The 18,880-nt window shown below is 50.5% G+C and overlaps 1 protein-coding gene across 3 annotated transcripts in view; it reads left to right on the top strand.

Annotated features, from left to right (window-relative positions):
• The window catches only part of CCDC134 (coiled-coil domain containing 134), a 26,422-nt gene extending 8,920 nt beyond the window's left edge, over positions 1-17,502 (top strand). For 2 of the 3 annotated variants that reach the window (XM_011978754.1, XM_011978755.1), the window contains 6 exons: positions 645-763; positions 1,639-1,760; positions 1,967-2,051; positions 5,014-5,195; positions 5,502-5,573; positions 16,901-17,502. In XM_011978754.1, the coding sequence (XP_011834144.1) occupies positions 661-763; positions 1,639-1,760; positions 1,967-2,051; positions 5,014-5,195; positions 5,502-5,573; positions 16,901-17,026 (690 nt within the window). In that variant the 5' untranslated portion in view covers positions 645-660 and the 3' untranslated portion in view covers positions 17,027-17,502. The remainder of the gene's footprint in view (positions 1-644; positions 764-1,638; positions 1,761-1,966; positions 2,052-5,013; positions 5,196-5,501; positions 5,574-16,900) is intronic. The other variant, XM_011978756.1, reaches the window with a different exon arrangement.
• Positions 17,503-18,880: the final 1,378 nt, after the last annotated feature.

Genomic DNA, 18,880 nt, shown 5'->3' with positions numbered 1-18,880 from the left:
TAGTACCTGTGGTTCCAGAGTGAGTGAGTAGCAAGCCCCCTTACCCTGAGACTGCCCTGCCTTCCTCCCTGCCCTTTGTCCCTTCTTCCTTTCTGATGACAAAAGTCAAGGAAGGAGGAAAACCCCGGAAGTTTCACATCTCCTCTGCCTGGGCTTCCTTGACCAGATGCTTTCCTGGGAGGCCAAGATAGGGGATGTGGAGGGAATACTGTTGATGAGCCCCTCCTCCCCAGGCACAGTGCCTCACCCAGACCTCCCTCCCTGCAGCAGGGAGGTGACCTCCTTATCCCTGTTCTACAGCTGAGAAGGCTGAGGCTTAGAAAGGCTGGGCAAGCTGCTCGAGGTCCCAGAGTCAGGGGTGGGGGCCGGGCTCCAGCCCAGAGCTCTAGCCGCTGACCCAGTGCTCTAAGCGTCCTTGTGTTACTCATACTTACCTTCCTCCCCACCTCCTAGCATCCCATGGGTCTGTATTGTGTGCCTGCTGGCCCTGGGATAGGAGCTGCAGCTTCAGGGCTCCCCAAAGCTGGGTTCTTGGTATTCGGAGGATGTGCTGTATCAGGGGAAGCTGCTGTTCACCTTTGCCCTCTATTTTATGTAACACCAATCTCTGGGTCTCACTCTCTTTCTTTGGGTTATTCTTCCAGCTCAAGAGGTTTGGATATGGACCTTCTTCAGTTCCTGGCCTTCCTCTTTGTCTTGCTTTTGTCTGGGACGGGAGCCACAGGCACCTTGAGGACTTCCCTGGACCCAAGCCTGGAGATCTGTATCCTTTAGGGTTGGTAGTTAATGAGCTGTCTTTGAGGGGTCTATAAATGAGGTTTCTCTACTCGGGGATTCCAGGGATAAGCAGGCCCAGTTGAGGGGAACAGGGAGAAAAAGTGAGGTGCTCTAGCCAGACCTTGAGCAAGTCAGGTCTCTCCGGAGCTTCAGCTTCCACATATAGTAAATGGAGATGACAAGGCCCATCTCTAGATTGCAAAGGCTCAGTGAGGACTCTGCATGGCCTGGCACCTTGTGGGCAAGATCCTGGGTGGAGACTCAGGAATTCTGGATTACTGGCCCATCTCGACCCTGGTGAACTGGGCCACCTGCTCCAGGCCAGGCCTCAGGGACACAAAGATGAATTACAACGAGTCCCCTGGGTTTGAGGTGTCCATAAGCCTAGGGGAAGAAAGTATCCAAACAAATGATCATTTTACTCTGTGACCAGTGCTCTGATGGGCACAGGAGGGGAAACACTGTGATGATTTTTGAGCCAGGCCTTGAAAGGATAGAAACTCCTAGAAGAGGGTGAGGGGCATTCTGGGCAGAGAGGGTGCAGCATGAGCAGAGAGGTGGAGGCTCTGGAACAGTGAATGCTTGTGGAGAGGGCAGGAAGACCACAGCGAAGGGAAGGCAGGAGCCATGTCTGGAGGCTTGGTTTCAGGCTTCTGGGTGTGGAGCATCATGGGAACTGGATGAATGGTGCTTTGCAGGGCCATGCACTTGTCAGTTTGTTCATTTCCTGGAGGCTTCTAGCCCTGGGCATCCATGACCCTTGCAGATACTTGCTGGTTAGGAATGAGCCTTCTGAGGCAAGACTGCTCGATTGTCCAGGCAGGGCTATTGATGCCAGCCCCTTAACTTAATGCTGCCCAGACAAGAAGATGTTTGAGGTGAAGCGGCGGGAGCAGCTGTTGGCACTGAAGAACCTGGCACAGCTGAACGACATCCATCAGCAGTACAAGATCCTTGATGTCATGCTCAAGGGGCTCTTTAAGGTGTGTGCAGGCAGGGGGCAGCTCTTGGCAGGTCCAGTCTTTGATCTGGGCACTGATGGGTAATTAGGAGTTCCCTAAGGGGATGGTGTTCAGGGACAAGGGAACTGCGTGCACATAAGACTTGAAGTGGGGTTTAAATAAATGGGGACAGAAGCAGTCTGTTATGGGCACTGTGAAGCCACTCAGCCCTGGCGGGATTCCCTCAGGTGCTGGAGGACTCCCGGACAGTGCTCACCGCTGCTGATGTGCTCCCAGATGGGCCCTTCCCCCAGGACGAGAAGCTAAAGGATGGTATGGTCTGCCCTATACTGCCCTGTCCTCGGCACCACCCGATCTTCTCTAGCTGCTTCTTCTCTCCTGTTCTTGTCACTCTTTTTTTCTCCCCGGAAGTGCCCTCTTGTGGCACCTTCCAAGTGGTCCCCTTGGGCAGATGGGCGTTTTGTGAGTGGCCTTCCTCGTTAACTGGCTACATTTTAGCAATAGCATTTCTTTTTTTTTTTTTTTTTTTTGTGAGACGGAGTCTCACTGTCGCTAGGCTGAAGTACAGTGGTGTGATCTCAGCTCACTGCATCCTCCACCTCCTGGGTTCAAGTGATTCTCCTGCCTCAGCTTCCCAAGTAGCTGAGACTACAGACACACACTGCCACACCCAGCTAGTTTTTGTATTCTGAATAGAGATGGGGTTTCACCATGTTGGCCAGGATGGTCTCAATCTCTTGACCTTATGATTCGCCAACCTCGGCCTCCCAAAGCGCTGGGATTACAGGCGTGAGCCACTGCACCTGGCCACGATAGCTTTCTTAGATTACTCTGAGAGGATAGGAGCAGCTCTTACATATTACATAGTGGACACTTTACAACCATCAACTCTAATCTCCACCATAACTCTGGGGGAAGACACTGTTCTCTCTACTTTCTATATGAAAGAGTACAAGTAATTTGCCTTGGCTCTTCCCTCTGAATCAAGCTGTCTTCCTGAGTTCTTTGAGGTTCAAGATTATTCTGAAGCCCCAGGGTCCCTGCCTGACATGTCTCAGACCCACCCTGGCATATCTTTGGAGTCTACTTATCTTTCTGGGTGGCCTGGCTAGTGCTGGTGAGGGCTACCTGGGCCCTCTCTTAGGGGCTGGCTTCGATAGGGACTGCTTAGAGCTGTTTACACAGTTATGCTTTTGGCTAACCTGGGTCTGAGGGACTTGCTACCATGATGGACACATGTTCCGTGGTGAGCAGGTCTGTGCAAACCTAGCCTCCAAGGCCAAGGGAGCTGAGAGGTCCAGTTTCTCAGAAAGAAACATTCATTAGGAACTTCTGAACAGAAGCCATGTCTCAGGCAGAAATGAGATGGTGGTCTCTGCACCCAACCTCCAGAAAGTATTCTTTATTTGTTATTTTGCAGATGACAATGCTTGTACAGAAACTATTCTTTTTTTTTTTTTTCTTTTCTTTTCTTTTGAGACAGAGTCTCACTCCATCACCCAGGCTGGAGTGCAGTGACACAATCTCAGTTCACTGCAATCTCTGCCTCCCAGGTTCAAGTGATTCTCGTGCCTCAGCCTCCCTCAGCTGGAATTAGAGACGTGTGCCCCCAGGCCCGGCTAATTTTTGTATTTTTAGTAGAGACGGGGTTTTGCCATGTTGGCCAGGCCGGTCTCGAATTCTTGATGTCAAGTGATCCACCCGCCGTGGACTCCCAAAGTGCTGGGATTACAGGGGTGAGTTACCACACGTGGCCAAAAGTATTGTTTATACAGCAAGCTTTTAGGTTAAAACATGCAGCTGGTGACATCTCAGGCTTTCGTGTGAAACTTGTGACCACTGGGGAAGTTAAATAATCATCTTTTTGAGGGGTTATCTATGCTACAGGCGTTGTTTAAAGACCTTGCTGCGGAATACTTTGGTGTGCAGCGGTCAAACCTCAGCCATTATGGCTTCAAGATGGCGCCATGCTTGTCTCGCAGCAGGCTGTTTTCCTGCAGCACACTAACAAAGCTCAGTTTAAACTGACCTGTTGATCAGTAGAAGCACATTAGTGGGAAAACAGAAAATTCAAATTAAGTCTTTAGGTTAGTTGGTAGTATTGTATTGCTGTTAATTTCCTGGTTTAGATAGTTGTATGTTGGTTATATAAGATGATAACACTTGGCCAGGCATGGTGGCTCACGCCTATAATCCCAGCACTTTGGGAAGCCGAGGCAGGCAGATCACTTGAGTTCGAGTTCTAGACCAGGCTGGCCAAACATGGTGAAACCCTGTCTCTACCAAAAATATGAAAAAGTAGCCGGGTGTGGTGGCACATGCCTGTAATCCCAGCTACTTGGGAGGCTGAGGCAGGAGAATCACTTGAACCCGTGAGGCAGAGGTTGCAGTGAGCCAGGATCTCGCCACTGCACTCCAGCGTGGACAAGAGAGTGAGACTCCGTCTCAAAAAGAAAAAAAAAAAGATAACATTAGAGGAAGCCAAATGAATGAATTTTATGTTGTATTATGTAAGTCTAAGATAATTTCAGGCCGAGTGCAGTGGCTCATGCCAATAATCCCAGAACTTTGGAAGGTCGAGATGTGAGGATCACTTGAGGCCAGGAATTTGAGATCAGCCTGGGCAACAAAGTGAGACCTCACCTCTAAAGTAATTAATTAATTAATTATATTCATTCGTTCATTCAAAATAAGAACTTAAGCACTTAAAATGAAATAAAATGGAAAGAATATTAAAAAAGAAAAATGCTGGCCTGTTGTCTGGCCATCCTAAGAGACCTGAGGTCTCACAGACACTCTAGTTGTATTAACACCAGGGCCAGCACTGGACATTTGGATAACATGTTGGTTGGGAGGTCAAGCCCAGCAAAGCCTCATGTGATGCATCAGCATCTGTGTGCAGAACAACACTCACTTCTCTGGTCCCCATAGCAAATGAGTCTTCTAAGCAGCAAGATGTGCCTTTGGGCTGACAGACCTGGGTTTGCAGCCCAGATTTGCTACTCATTAGCTGCTGAGACTCAGTTTCCCATCTGTAAAATGGGAACAGCAGCCACATCTCCCTCTAAAAGTGGTTATGAGGACTCAGTGAGCTAGTGGGTGTAAGGCCCTAGTTCGCACTATACATGTGATTGGCAGCCTGTGGTCAGTAGGCACTGTTCCTTCCTTGCTTGGTGGGTTTGGTGGATGTCTCTATTCTCTGGAGGATGCCAGGGACCAGCGAGGCAGCCAGGACAGCATCTGCCCTGGCCACTCATCAGGGTCCTCTTGCCAGCTTTCTCCCACGTGGTGGAGAACACGGCCTTCTTCGGCGATGTGGTGCTGCGCTTCCCGAGGATTGTGCACTATTACTTTGACCACAACTCCAACTGGAACCTCCTCATCCGCTGGGGCATCAGTTTCTGCAACCAGACGGGCGTCTTCGACCAGGGGCCCCACTCGCCCATCCTCAGCCTGGTAAGGACTGGGGTGGAGGTGGCCCGGGAGCCCTCTGTCTTGGTGGTGGACTAGGATCCTCACATCTGCCTTCAGTCGGGCCTGAATGTTAGTGCTTGGCTACATTTTCTTTGTGGAGCTTCAGGGTATCTTGGGCCACAGAGGTCCCATTTCAAGGGGTTCTGTGCTCACCCAGTTCCCATGGGGTCATCACCTGGCCCACATCTGCCCAAGTCTGGAGTCTGGGTCCCAGCATGGAGGGAGTGACTCTCTGATGAGCAGAACTCGGGAGAAGGCAGAGGATGACGAGTGATTCTTCATCTGCAGATGGCCCAGGAACTGGGGATCAGTGAGAAAGACTCCGACTTCCAGAACCCATTTAAAATCGACCGCACAGAGGTGAGCTGCCAGGGCCTATGCCTGTGTCTGCTTTGCCTCTGCTGGGCCATAGGACGCCGAGGCCTGCAGGGGCTGGGGACCTCGGGTGGCTTTGGACTTGGAACCAGGCAGCCTGGGCCTGGGTCCAGAAGCCATCACTGAGTCATTGGAGCCTGTGGGCAAGTCACTGCTCCCCTCTTAGCCTCAGCCTCCCTGTCTTTTCACAGCGTGTGAACTCCAACCATGGGGGGTAGTTAGGTGGCTATGAACAAACCCATCCCAGCACAAAACAGGCATCCCACTTCAGGTGGATATCAGGGCAGCCAGGGAGGTCAGGCCATGCTCTTCCCTGCCTTTGAACCTCTTAGCACCAACTGGGCTTCCATCCCGCACTCCTGTACGTGCTCTTATTCCAGGGGGCTAAGGTGGGCTTTGAGAACTGTAAGTTTGGGATAAAAGATGAGGACAGGCTGGGCGTGGTAGCTCATGCCCATAATCCCAGCACTTTGGGAGGCCAAGGCGGGTGAATCACCTGAGGTCAGGAGTTCGAGACCAGTCTGACCAATATGGTGAAACCCCGTCTCTACTAAAAATACAAAACATTAGCCAAGCGTGGTGGCACATGCCTGTAATCCTAGGTTTTCAGGAGGCTGAGGCAGGAGAATCACTTGAACCCAGGAGGCAGAGGTTGCAGTTAGCTGAGATCGTGCCATTGCACTCCAGCCTGGGCAACAAGAGTGAAACTCCGTCTCAAAAAAAAAAGGACAGGGACAGATACGATAGAGTGAGGAAGGGATCGGAAGTGGCAGGGCTAGGAGGGGCAGGAAGGAAGGGCCATGGTGACTGGAGGACTGGACTTGTCAAGCCACATGCTGGTCCCTGGTGTGGAGAGAGGTGTTGGGTGTCTGAGGGGTCTAGGATTTAACTCTGCCTCCAGGCCAACAAGCTAGCCTGCTACTATTTCATGGACACTGACAGGTCAGAGATATTGGACTGTATTACAGCAAAGGCAGTAGCTAGACTGTTGGCCTGATTGTGTTGATTCACCTTGTTCCCCAAGTCCCATGGGGGTGACACAGAGAGGGCCAGGTGGGCGCTGTGCATGCAGGGGGTGTGCATCACAGCTGAGAACTGCCAAGCTGGGGAAATTCATGATTTTTTTTATAGCAAACGTGCTCTTTGGGAGGAGATATCACCACACCCTTCAAGGTTGCTCTCTGTAAACACAATCCTGAGACATAGCCCGGGTAAAGAGTGGTTAGGGCTTTGTATTTTTGGTGTGCACTGCAAGAATATGCAGGGATGCTCAGGGCCATGACGGACTGCTGTGCCAACAGTCTGCCCCAAGCCCTCCATGGCTTGGTTTAACTCAAATTTTCACACAAATGTGCTATTCAGTCTAATTAATCTGACTGATAGAGGCTAGGACCAAATCTGTTCAATTAGTCTCATACTTCATTTAATTCAGACTACTATCAACTATATTCTGAATAGCAGGATAAGGCCAACCTACATTATTATTTTTTTTTTTTTAGAGACAGGGTCTCGTTCTGTCACCCAGGCTCTGTCACCCACCTAGCTTACCTTGAACTCCTGGGCTCAAACAGACCTCCCACCTCAGCCTCCTGAGTAGCTGGGATGACAGGCCTGTGTGACATCATTCCTGGCTAATTATTATTTTTTCAGGGACAGGTTCTTACTGTGCTGCCTAGGGTGGTCTCAAACTCCTGGGCTCAAGCCGTCTTCCTGTCTCAGCCTCCAAAGTGTTGGGATTATAGGTGTGAGTTACTGTGCCTGGCCCCTAACCTGCAACATTGATCAGGGTCCTGGACTCAACCAGCTGTGAAGGTCTTGGAGGACCAGTAAGTCTCATTTTGGATAATCAGGATATGGTCTAAGACCAATTTGTTATCCACGACCACCCATATAAGAGAGTTTAGATTGACCTGCCAATCTTTGATGTTATTGCCAATAATTACAGGGGGCAATAGATGGACCCAAGCAACCTTCATGCCCCCATAAGGAGACATTTCATGACCCATTCTCTCCCACATGTTACACTTGATTTGAGTCACCAGAACAATGTTTAGCTGAGCCTGAGGGCAGTGTCACTGTGGAACTTCAGCCTCAGTTGCCCTACATGGTATAATCCAAGGCTACTCACACATCAGGAAAAGCAGATGGATTTGTATCTGTCAGGTTGAAACAAAATTGTGCTGGCTGGTATGTCTGCACAAGGTCACTGGTAAGAACTATCTTTGATGGCATTAGACACAGCAGAATAGCTCATTACTGACATGTCCATGTGAGTTTTTCTATCATGTGGATGGGAATGAGACACCCAACAGTTGGCCATATTGACAGCTGCAGCTGCCACTGGGCTTGGGCAGACCCTAGAATTGTTTTGCCAGGTGGCAGTGATGGATCTAAGGGATAAAGAGAGCATTAATTGTTCCCTGCACTTTCTGGGATCTAAGGTATTTCCTGCCTAGGTGGCAGGATTATTGCTATAAAATCCATGTGTCCTTGGGAGACCGAGGTGGGCAGATCATGAGGTCAGGAAATCAAGACTGTCCTGGCCAACATGGTGAAACCCCATCTCTACTAAAAATACAAAAATTAGCCGGGTATGGTGGCACACGCCTGTAGTCCCAGCTACTCAGGAGGCTGACGCAGGAGAATCGCTTGAACCCGGGAGGTGGAGATTGCAGTGAGCCAAGATCGCACCACTGCACTCCAGCCTGGTGACAGAGCGAGACCGTCTCAAAAAAAAAAAGCATATGTTCTATGCCACCTATGCCAGCATCTATAGTTTCACTTTTTCTCCAGTTGTTGCCTACTATGACCTAGACCTTTCATTCAGAAATGTCAGGTATGAATGGGACCAGGGCATTTTTACAGATGTATAGAGACCTGTTGTATCTCTTATCTTTACCCACATGGGCCACTGCAGGGAAATCAGCAAGCAGGATACTCAGCCAAGTGGTCACAATCCTAACAATCTCAGGCCATACCATTCCAACCAGAGATTCAGGTAGTTGAACCAGAAATATAGAATCCTCTGTTTTGTGCCGCTCCTTGGTAGTGGGTACGTTACCACGCCAAGTACAATGATATATTTAGGTGGCAGTGATCTGGATGAAGTAGGCTTGATCAGCAGTTTGACTCCATTTGGTCTTATCAGAGATTGAGCTTTATGATGGGCATCTAAACAAGTGAGCCAGGCTGTCTAGTTTGTCACCACAATTTGTTTCCATAGTTTGTGGCCCTAAAGAGGGATAGGTATCACCAGGCATGGTGGCTCATGCCTGTTATCCCACCACTTAGGGACCAAGGCAGGCGGATTGCCTGAGGTCAGGAATTTGAGACCATCCTGGCCAACATAGTGAAACCCTGTCTCTACTAAAAATACAAAAATTAACCAGGTGAGGTGATGCACACCTGTAGTCCCAACTACTCAGGAGGCTGAGGCAGGAGAATCACTTGAACCCAGGAGGCAGAGATTGCAGTGAGCCAAGATTGCACCACTGCACTCCAGCCTGGGTGACAGAGCAAGACTCTGTCTCAAAATAAATAAATAAATAAATAAAAAGAGTGGGGTAGGTATCTTTGATCTGCCATTTTGTAATCTCCGGATGACCAGGACACTGACAATAGTCAGTAAGAATATAACATGCATAGTTGTTAGAAAGGAGTGTCATCCAAGGCAAGAGTGATAGGTTTTAATTCAGGCCATTGTCTGACTGGCCTTTATGGCACTTAGTCCACCAGCATTGTTACTGGGGCTGGCTGACTGCTGCTGCTCATGGATACCTGTGTCAGGTTCCCAAAACCACTCCCAGGCTTGATGGTTCAATAGGAGGATTCACAGGACTCAGTATACGGTCACATTCATGGCCACGATTTACTACAGAGAAAATATACAGAGCAAAATCAGCAAAGGGAAAAGGTGCATCAGGCAAAGTCCAGGGGAAACAGGCTCAGCTTCCAGAGTCCCCTCCCAGTAGAGTCAAACAGGATGTGCTTCATTCCTCCCACAATTAGTTGTGACAACATGTTTAAAATGTTTTCTACCAGGAAAGTTCATGAGGGACCTAGTGTCTGAGTTTTTATTGGGAGCTAGTCATGTGGGTACTTTTTGCCTGACTTATGTCAAAATGGCAAACTCCCAGGAGCAAAGTATGTATTCAGCAGAAACCATATTGTCTGCACAAACAGTTTTGGCACAGTGAACCACTGTTAGCAGTTAGGGGGGTGGGGGCCCTCCTGAAATGTAAGTTCCCAGATGTCTGCCAAGGGCTAACCTTGGAAGCAGGCCTTTCAAAGGATAGGAGTCAGGCCGGCTGTGTTAACTTTTTTCTGTACAACACTGTTAGCTTTTATATTAGCTGAATTACAGTGGGCTAGGCCTGAATATTTGGGGGAACCTGTGAATCGAGGGTCCTGTTGAGCCAGTGGCTTTGCTTTATGTGGCAGAGTGGGGGATGTGGTTTCCTCAGTGGGGTAGCTGCCACCCCTGCATGCCCAGCTGAAATGACACATCCCCCAAGGTTGCTTGCTGCAATCATTACCCTGATAAATGGCCCAGATCAAGAACAGCCACAGCCTTCCATTCTTGGTTTATACAGCAAGAAAACATGTGTGGACACTCAAGGCCATGACAGATTGCCTTTCCCAGCAAGGGGTCACCCATGGAGATGCTTTATTGCTGTGATGCCAGTTCTTGCTATGCAGGTCATAGATGCCTCACTTAAACGCAGGAGAAGGGTGACAGCGTAGGCCACAGAGACAATGGGTGCCATGATAAGTCGAGTCCAGCTTTATCATAATGTGCTCTACTTGGACATAACCACAGCAGCAACATACTTTCCTTACGTGCTGGCTGGGGACAGTTCCGAGATTTTCCTCACTTTTTGATATCCTGCGTGGGCTTGCCTCACAGGAGCCCCGGATTTGCTCGACTTCCCTCACACACTCCCTCCATGCTGGTGAGAGTTCTGAGTTCTACTTCTTATGTACCCATCACTAGAGTCAACTCATACCAGGCTGTGTGCCAACCACTGTCCCTGTCCAGGGGGCTGGCCATGTCCCAGCTCCTCAGATGCTCACAGTCTGATGGGGAAGGCAGCAGGGAAACAGTTCCAATCCAGTGTTACTGTTATAGTGGTAAGAAGCATAAAGAGCTGTAGACCTCTGAGGGGAGCCTGACCCAGCCTCGGCAGAGAGGTGGTGGAGGCTGTGGGATGAGTTAGTTGCTGGGTGGACCAGCTGAGGCAGGGCCTTCCAGGCAGAGGGACGAACTTATGCAAAAGCTCAGATGCATACCACATTTGTTCATTTGGCATCAGGTGAGTATCTGTTGCATCCTGCCCCTTGGGGAAGCAGGCTAGCCCTATTCTCCTGGAAGTGGCATTCTAGTTGGGGAAGACAGGCAGTCCATTTAAAAATATATAATATGGTAGGTGGTGATAAGGGCTGTGGAGAAAAAAGGGGAATGTGGTTAAGGAATGCCCGGGGTGAGATGGGGTATGGTTGCTATTTCACATGGCCTGGATACTGTCTTCCTGAATTATCTGAAGGAGATGAGGGAGCCATCTGTGTATCCCAAGGAAGAACGTTCCAGGCTAAAGGAGCAGCAAGTACAAAGGCTGTGAGTTGGAAGCATATTTGGGGCTGGGGAGTGTGAGGAAATGGGGTCAGAGGTGTAGGCCTGATCCTGAGACCCTCAGAGGTCTTCACAAGGGCTTTGGCACCTACCCTGAGAGACCTGGAGAGCAGGGTGACAGGCTGTGACTTACCACTTTATTTTTATCTATCTATCTATCTATCTATCTATCTATCTATCTATCTATCTATCTATCCATCCATCCATCCATCTATATATATGTATTTTTTGAGATGGAGTCTCGCTCTGTCACCCAGGCTGGAGTGCAGTGCAGTGGTGCGATCTCGGCTCACTGCAAGCTCTGCCTCCCGGGTTCACACCATTCTCCTGCCTCAGCCTCCCAAGTAGCTAGGACTACAGGTGCCCGCCACCACGCCAGCTAATTTTTTTTGTATTTTTAGTAGAGATGGAGTTTCACCATGTTAGCCAGGATGGTCTCGATCTCCTGACCTTGTGATCCGCCCGCCTCGGCCTCCCAAAGTGCTGGGATTACAGGCATGAGCCACCGCGCCCATCCGTTATTTATATATGTATTTTTAAGATGGAGTTTTGCTCTTGTTGCCCAGGCTGGAGTACAATGGTGTGATCCCGGCTCACCACAATCTCCGCCTCCTGGGTTCAAGAGATTCTCCTGCCTCAGCCTCCTGAGTAGCTGGGATTCCAGGCGCAGACTTACCACTTTAAAGGGATCATCTGGCTGCTGTGTGGAGCATGGTCGGGGACCAGAAGCAGGGACCCAGGTGTGGAGGCTGCTGTGCTCATCTGTGTGGCAGTTGATAGTGGCTTGAACCAGACGATGACAGTGGATCTGGTGAGAAATGGTCAGGTTCTGGTTCTCTTTTGGAAGTAGGGCCAGTGGGATTTGCTGAGGAAGCAGATGTGGTGAGAGAGAGAGGAGCGTTAAGCATGACTAGAAGACTTTTGGCCTGAGTGTTGGGAAGAATGGGACTGTCATTTTTTCAAATCCTTGGAGAGGGTATCAAGAGTTTTTTCCTGCACCTGGTGAACATCAGAGTAAAGAGGTCAAGGAGGCAGCTGGATATTTGACTCTAGACTTCAGGGAGGAAGTAGAAGCTGGACCTGTAAATGTGAGAGCCATGCCTATGTAGAAGGCACCAAAAGCCGTGAGACAGGACACAGTCATCTGGGGCATTGGGCAGGTATAGAAGCAGTCTGAGGACTGAGGCGTGGGATGGGGCTGGAGACAAGAGGTTGAAGGACTGAGGAGGAAGCAGCAAGAACCCGCCGAAGGAGCAGTCAGCATGGTGGTGGCTGCCCCAAGAGTTTCCCAGAGGCCACACGAGGAAAGTGTTAGAGGAAGTAGGGAGGGAGCGATCAGCTTGTCAGACGCTGCTGGGAGGTAAGGAAGGCGAGGACTGAGAATCGACTGCTGGACCGAGCAATGTTGAGGCCACTGGTGATCTTGATAAAAGCTGCTTTGGGGGGCGGGGTGCTGGGAACAAAAGATTTGATTTCCAGAGAATGAGAGGAAAGGAAGTGGATGTGGCAAGTGTAGACAGCCCTTTCGAAGAGTTTTCCTTTCAAAGAGAGCAGTGTAATGGGAGAATAGCTGGAGGACAATGTGGTTTCAAATGTTAGTCCTTGGGAGAGACCATAGCAGGCTTGCACTGTGTGGATGGGACTGATCCATTAGAGAGGGAGAAACTGATGAGGCCAGGGGCCAGGTTGCTGGAGCCTTATCTGGAGGAGGTGAGGAGGGGTGAGTTGTAGTGCTGGGGGAAGGCTTGGCCTTGTACAGAAGAGCAGATCCTTAACCTTGAACAGGACGGCAGGCAGAGCATGTGGGCACAGAAGTAAATGGGTTGGTGGGTGTGGTGGTGGAGCTGTGGGGGTTGTCTCCTGCTGCTTTCATCCTCTCTGTGAGATAGAAAGCAAGGTCATGGTCTGGGAGTGAGGGGAGCACAGAGGCTTGAGGAGAAGGTATGTGCAGGAGAGCAGGAGGATAAGCGGACCAGGAAATGAGGCTGGATTGCTGGCAGCACAGAGGGCCTGCTTGTGGTTATAGTAGGGCTAAGGAGTTAGAGAAGATAGAAGGCAGTGGCCAGAGTGGCATGCTTGAGGCTATGGAGGATGTGGTTGTTGTCAGGGACAGGCAGAGCAGGGTAGCTTGAAGACAGGAGGAGATAAGGCTGGAGATGTAGCATGGGGTCCGGTCCCTTCAACACCAAGCTTAGGAGTTTGGGGCTCTATCTTGGAGCCAGATGCATTTTCACAGAGCAGGCGATGAAGAGTGAATTCGGAATAGAGAGGAAATAAATTGATAACTAGCCTAACAGTGAAGACAGCAGAGGCATAGGGAGGTACAGTAATCAAGCTGAGGTCTCACAGCCAGTAAGTGATGGAATGAAGGTTCAAATACATGTGGTCTGCCTCTTGAGCCATGCTCTTAGCCACAATGCTGTATTGGCCGTCAGCCTGCTGACCTGACCCAGGCTGGTCAGGTACTATCAGGGGTGGCCAGGGAAGATTCCTGGGGAGACATCTAAAGTAGACTCGAAAGATGAGTAGGCACTGCCAGGCCTAGGTGGAATGGGGAAAGGATGGGTGTATTTCTTTTCTGACCCAGCTAGTTTGAGCTGAGCCCGCTGAGACTGAAGGGGCTAAGATCTCTTGACTCGCCCTTGCCCAGCCAGAGTCAGAGAGGAATGGGGTCTCTGGGGCCTAAGGGGTCTCCCAGCTCCCTGTCTTAAGTGGATCAGGATTCACTCACAGAGATAGGAGCAGAGTGTGGTAGGGAAGTACTAGGCTGGGAAGTGTGCAGCCTGCGAGGCTAGTCCTAGTTGGGCCTACCACATGCTGTGTGACTCACTTACCTTCTCTGGGCTATACTTCTGTGAATCCCCCCATCTTCCAGTCATGACTTAATCTAACCTGGTAGGCAGATTACTCCACAAGGTGGAGCTATTTGTTTGTTTTTAGTATCTACTTTGATCAGATCAAACGTTTGTCACTATTGCCCTAAGAACAAATAAAAGGGTGTGTTTTACAGCACAGCTACCTCAGTTGTAGGCAAAGTACATCTTCACAACATCATCCATAGGTTCTTGGAAACTGTGACTTTAAGTGAATCTATGTATTACAAACCAACTTACCATAGGCTAATTGATGTAAATTAAGAGTTAAGTTACTACAGCATATTTCTGGTCAAAAAAACCATTACCAGATTTTTTTTTTTTTTTTTTTTTTTTTTTTTTTGGAGACAAAGTCTCGCTCAGTCATCCAGGCTGGAGTGTAGTGGTACAATCTCGGCTCACTGCAACCCCCGCCTCCTGGGTTCAGGTGATTCTCCTGTCTCAGCGTCCAAAGTAGCTGGAAATACAGGCACTCACCACCACACCTGACTAATTTTTGTATTTTTTAGTAGAGATGAAGTTTCGCTATGTTGACCAGGCTGATCTCGAACTCCTGACCTCAAGTGATCTACCCACCTTAGGTTCCCAAAATGCTGGGATTATAGGCATGAGCCACAGTGCCCAATTCTAGTCTTCAAAATAAAGACCAAAACACTCTTAATATGAAACATTGAAATAAATGTGAACTGTACATGCATTTAAGAAAGATTCATCAAAACAAGTAAGATAATTATTTATCCATTTAGTCCCGTTCAGGGTCCAGCCTCTCCCAGCAACTCAGAGCATAAGGGAGGAACCAACCCTGGACAGGACGCCCTCCCATCACAGGGCGCACTCACACACACCTCCACAGTCAGACTGGGACGGTATAAACATGCCAGTGAACCCAACATGCACATCTTTGGGATGTGAGAAGAAATTGGAGTACCCGGAGAAAACCCACCAGAACATGGGGAGAATGTGCGGACTCCACACAGTGGCCCCAGCCAGGAATCGATTGTTTTTTTTTTCTCATCCACATTATAATGACACGACCTTGAACTAAACCACATTATTCGAGGACCTGCTGTACTATTGTATTTCCTATTCTAACGTGGCTTGCTCATTCATTGAATAAAACACATATTGAGTGCTCTCGAAAAGCCAGGAAGACTCTGTGCTAAGGCCTTGTGGCAGAGGACACTATCCTCCTACCCTCATGGAATGTGCTGTTTGGGAGGGCGATGGGCACAAGAAAGAAGGAATCAGCACAAAGTCAAAGAGAGCACACCACCAGGAGCAGCCCCTCAGGGAGTCAAGGCAGGTCTAGAGGGCAGTGAACCAGCTGAGCCCGAGCTAATGTGGCAGAAGGGTGGGTGCTGGAAAGAGCATTCTGGGCCTCGGCCGCAGCACATGCAAAGGCCTGGAAGTGAGAGGGTACAGGGAATCCAAGAACATAAAGGCGGAGGATATGAGGTAGGAACAGAGAGGCAGCCGGGGTAGACCTGCAGATACCCCATGTAGAACTTTGTCTTGAGAGTCATGGAGAGCCATGGAAGCTGGAATGTGACATGAACAGATTTTCATTTTGAAAAGATCCGTCCGGCACAGTGGCTCATGCCTGTAATCCCAGCACTTTGGGAGGCTGAGGTGGGTGGATCACCTGAAGTCAGGAGTTCGAGACCAACCTGGTCAACATAGCAAAACCCTGTCTCTACTAAAAATACAAAAATCAGCCAGGTGTGGTGGTGGGCACTTATAATCCCAGCTCCTTGGGAGGCTGGGGCAGGAGAATCAGTTGAACCCGGGAGGCAGAGGTTACAGTGAGCCAAGATCGCACCACTGTACTCCAGCCTGAGCAACAGAGCAAGACTCTGTCTCAAAAAAAAAAGAAAAAAGAAAAGGAAAGATCCAGCTGCAGTGAGGAGAATGACTTGAGAGGGACCAAAGGGGATGTGGAAAGCCCTTGGGAGGCCCCTAGAGTCATCCAGCAGAGAGGCGGGAGTGGTGATGGGGGCAGCAATAGTAGAGACAAAGAAGTGGATGGGTTTGAGAGAGATTTAGGGCTGGAAATCAGCCAGGCCTTGGTGATGGACCCAAGGAGGGAGAGGAAATGCCGGGTGCAGGTGGGGCTCCTCGGTTTCTGCCCTGCTGCTCATCAGAACAGGTACTCTGGGAAGAGGGAACCATACTGAGTCTAGGGTGCATTTGGGACATCCTAAAGAAGGTCTCAGACAGGCATTTGAACATGGAGATGCAAGTTTGAGGGGTAACTGACCACACAGGCCAATAGAAGCTATGAGTTAGATGAGACGGTCTGGAGAGAGACGAGGGAGGAAAGCCAAGGGCCTGGGTTGCAGTTGAAGAATGCCCCTCCCCCCCGCCATCTCCCGCTGCCAATGAAGTCCTTATCCTCCACCCCCGCTACTTGCTCTGTCATCTGTGACTCTGGCTGACCTCTCTCCTCTCCTCCTGAAGGGTGCAGCAGGTGTGGGGCTCCCGGGTCTGTGGTGGTCTCAGCCACTCTATCCCCTCACCCTGGAGGAATCTGTGTATCGTTTCTCAGATGCCCCATGTAGGTTCCCACCTCAGCGTCTGTCCCTGCACCTAGAATACTCTTCTCTTCCCTCATGCTGTTGGTTTGGCAAACTCCTGCGTATCTTGCAACACACACTCAGCAGTTCTCCCCAAACCCATTTCACCGTCTCCATGTCTGGGGCAGGGCCTGTGTCCAGGGAACCTTCCTATTCCCACAGCCCGCCGGTGGCCTAGCTCAGAGCAGGCTCTTTGCTGCCACAGACTAAATCAGACTTCTCTTCTCTTCCCTTCAGTTCATTCCCAGCACTGACCCTTTCCAGAAGGCCCTGAGAGAAGAAGAGAAACGCCGGAAGAAAGAGGAGAAGCGGAAAGAGATCCGAAAAGGCCCGAGGATCTCCAGATCCCAGTCTGAGTTATAGCCCTGGAGCAGCTCAGGGCTCAAGGGGCCACAAGGAGGCAGGTAGGGAGGAAGAAGAGGTGGAGATGTAGTTGTGGTGGAGAGCACCAGCCAGCCCCTTCCAGAAGGAGAGGCCACATTTTCCCAGCCCCCTGGAGCTGGGTCTGAGCCCTGGCTAAAGGGACTGAGCCTCAGATGGCTGGCTTTTCTCTCAGGGGCCTCCTGCTGAAGGGGCCTTCAGAGGACTTTATACTGGAAATATGACCCTGTGCAGACTGCTGGGGGAAGCAGGGGGATGCCTGCCTGGACTCTTTTGGTGGCTGAAAACCTCTGGCCAGCTGGCTTCCACTCTTGGTGGGGAAGCAGCAGAAGTAGGTTCTGAGCCACAGGTGAGGGTGCCACCCTGCTGCTGGCCCCACAGTGTCACAGAGCTGCCCGGCACAGGTCCCAGCCCCTCTGCAGAGACACAATAAAAGCCAGCGGACCCTTTGGACCAACCAAGGCTCAGGGATGTAGAAACAGCTTGGAGGATGTTTCTTCCCGACCGGTGGTGGGGGCCGGGCCCTGGCGGGGCAGAGAAGCAAGGGGCTTGGCTTGGGCCTCCTGTTCCTACCCCAGCACTGTCCTTGACAAAGGATTGGTGTTGGGAAGGGACCTGGAAGTGTCCTGGGATCTGAGAAACATTTAGCTCAAGAAGACCTTGGAGCAACATGATCTCTGTCCTCAGATGTCTGGGGACAGTCATTGAGCAAGTACAGGGAAGTCAGCTTGTTCTCTTCAGCAGTGCTAGAAGATAGTCAACCTGTGGGTGGGGGGCTGCAGGGGGACAGGCCGCAGCCCTGCAGGAGGCCATACTCCGCAATGGCTGCCATAAGCTGCACGGGTCAGACAGCTTCACGTCTCGGGAGGCCACAGGGCAGGGAAGATGCAGAGGGCATGTGGCCCTGGGTACACTCATGCCCCTCCCAAGCAGAGGAGGGAAGGGCTTTAGTGAGAATTCTAGCTCTGCCTCTTTGACCTTGCCAAGTCAGGATCTGCCTCTTAAAGAAGCAGAGAAAACCATCCCAGATCCCCTCGACACCCAACCCTCTACCACTGACAGAGCCCAAGTTAGATCTGAGTCTTAGCCCTTCAGATTGCTGACTCTCCCTGGCCCACCCTTTCCCCTCCCTGTGCTGCAGCTTCATTGGCAAAATGAATTTGATGGTATCTGAATCCCCTGCCCAGCCCTACCTGTTTCTCTGAGGCTGGCCTCTCTGCGGGGCCGTGGCAACAAAGGGAAGCTGAGCCTTACGGAAGCTGAACCTCATGGAAGGGCCCAGAACATCCTGCACCCGTCAGTTACTCAGAAGTAAAGGGACAAGAAGCAGCTGGAAGAGAGCTGGGTGTGGGGGCTGGGAGGAGTGCTGGAGAAATTTCCCCATCAGAACTGCACCAGCCACCTGGGCCCACTCACTGGGCAGTGGAGGCAGGGCAGTGTGGTGGGACTGACTCAACAGACCTAGCTCCATCTCCACCCTGCCCCTCTCAGGTTGTGTGACCCCAGCCACATGGACACCAGAGTCTGTGAACTAAAGGGCTGGACCATGGCATTAACAGTGGAGGGTGTCCAGGTTTTTAGTGTCTTGAACAAAGAATTGGACAAATGCACAAAGCAAGGAAGGAATGAAGGGTTTTATTGAGAATGAAAGTATACTCCACAGTGTGGGAGAGGGCCTGAGCATAGGGGCTCAAGGGGCCCCTTACAGAATTTTTGGGAGTATATACCCCCTAGAGGATTCCATTGGTTACCTGAGGTACACCCTATGTAAATGGAGAGGATGAAGTAAATTTACAAATTCATTTACAGCATATGCCCTATGGGGAGGATATTTCC

This window comes from Mandrillus leucophaeus, unplaced genomic scaffold, assembly GCF_000951045.1.
Source record: "Mandrillus leucophaeus isolate KB7577 unplaced genomic scaffold, Mleu.le_1.0 Scaffold2, whole genome shotgun sequence".
NCBI classification, from domain to species: Eukaryota; Metazoa; Chordata; class Mammalia; order Primates; family Cercopithecidae; genus Mandrillus; species Mandrillus leucophaeus.
This window is presented reverse-complemented; position numbering and strand designations above follow the sequence as displayed.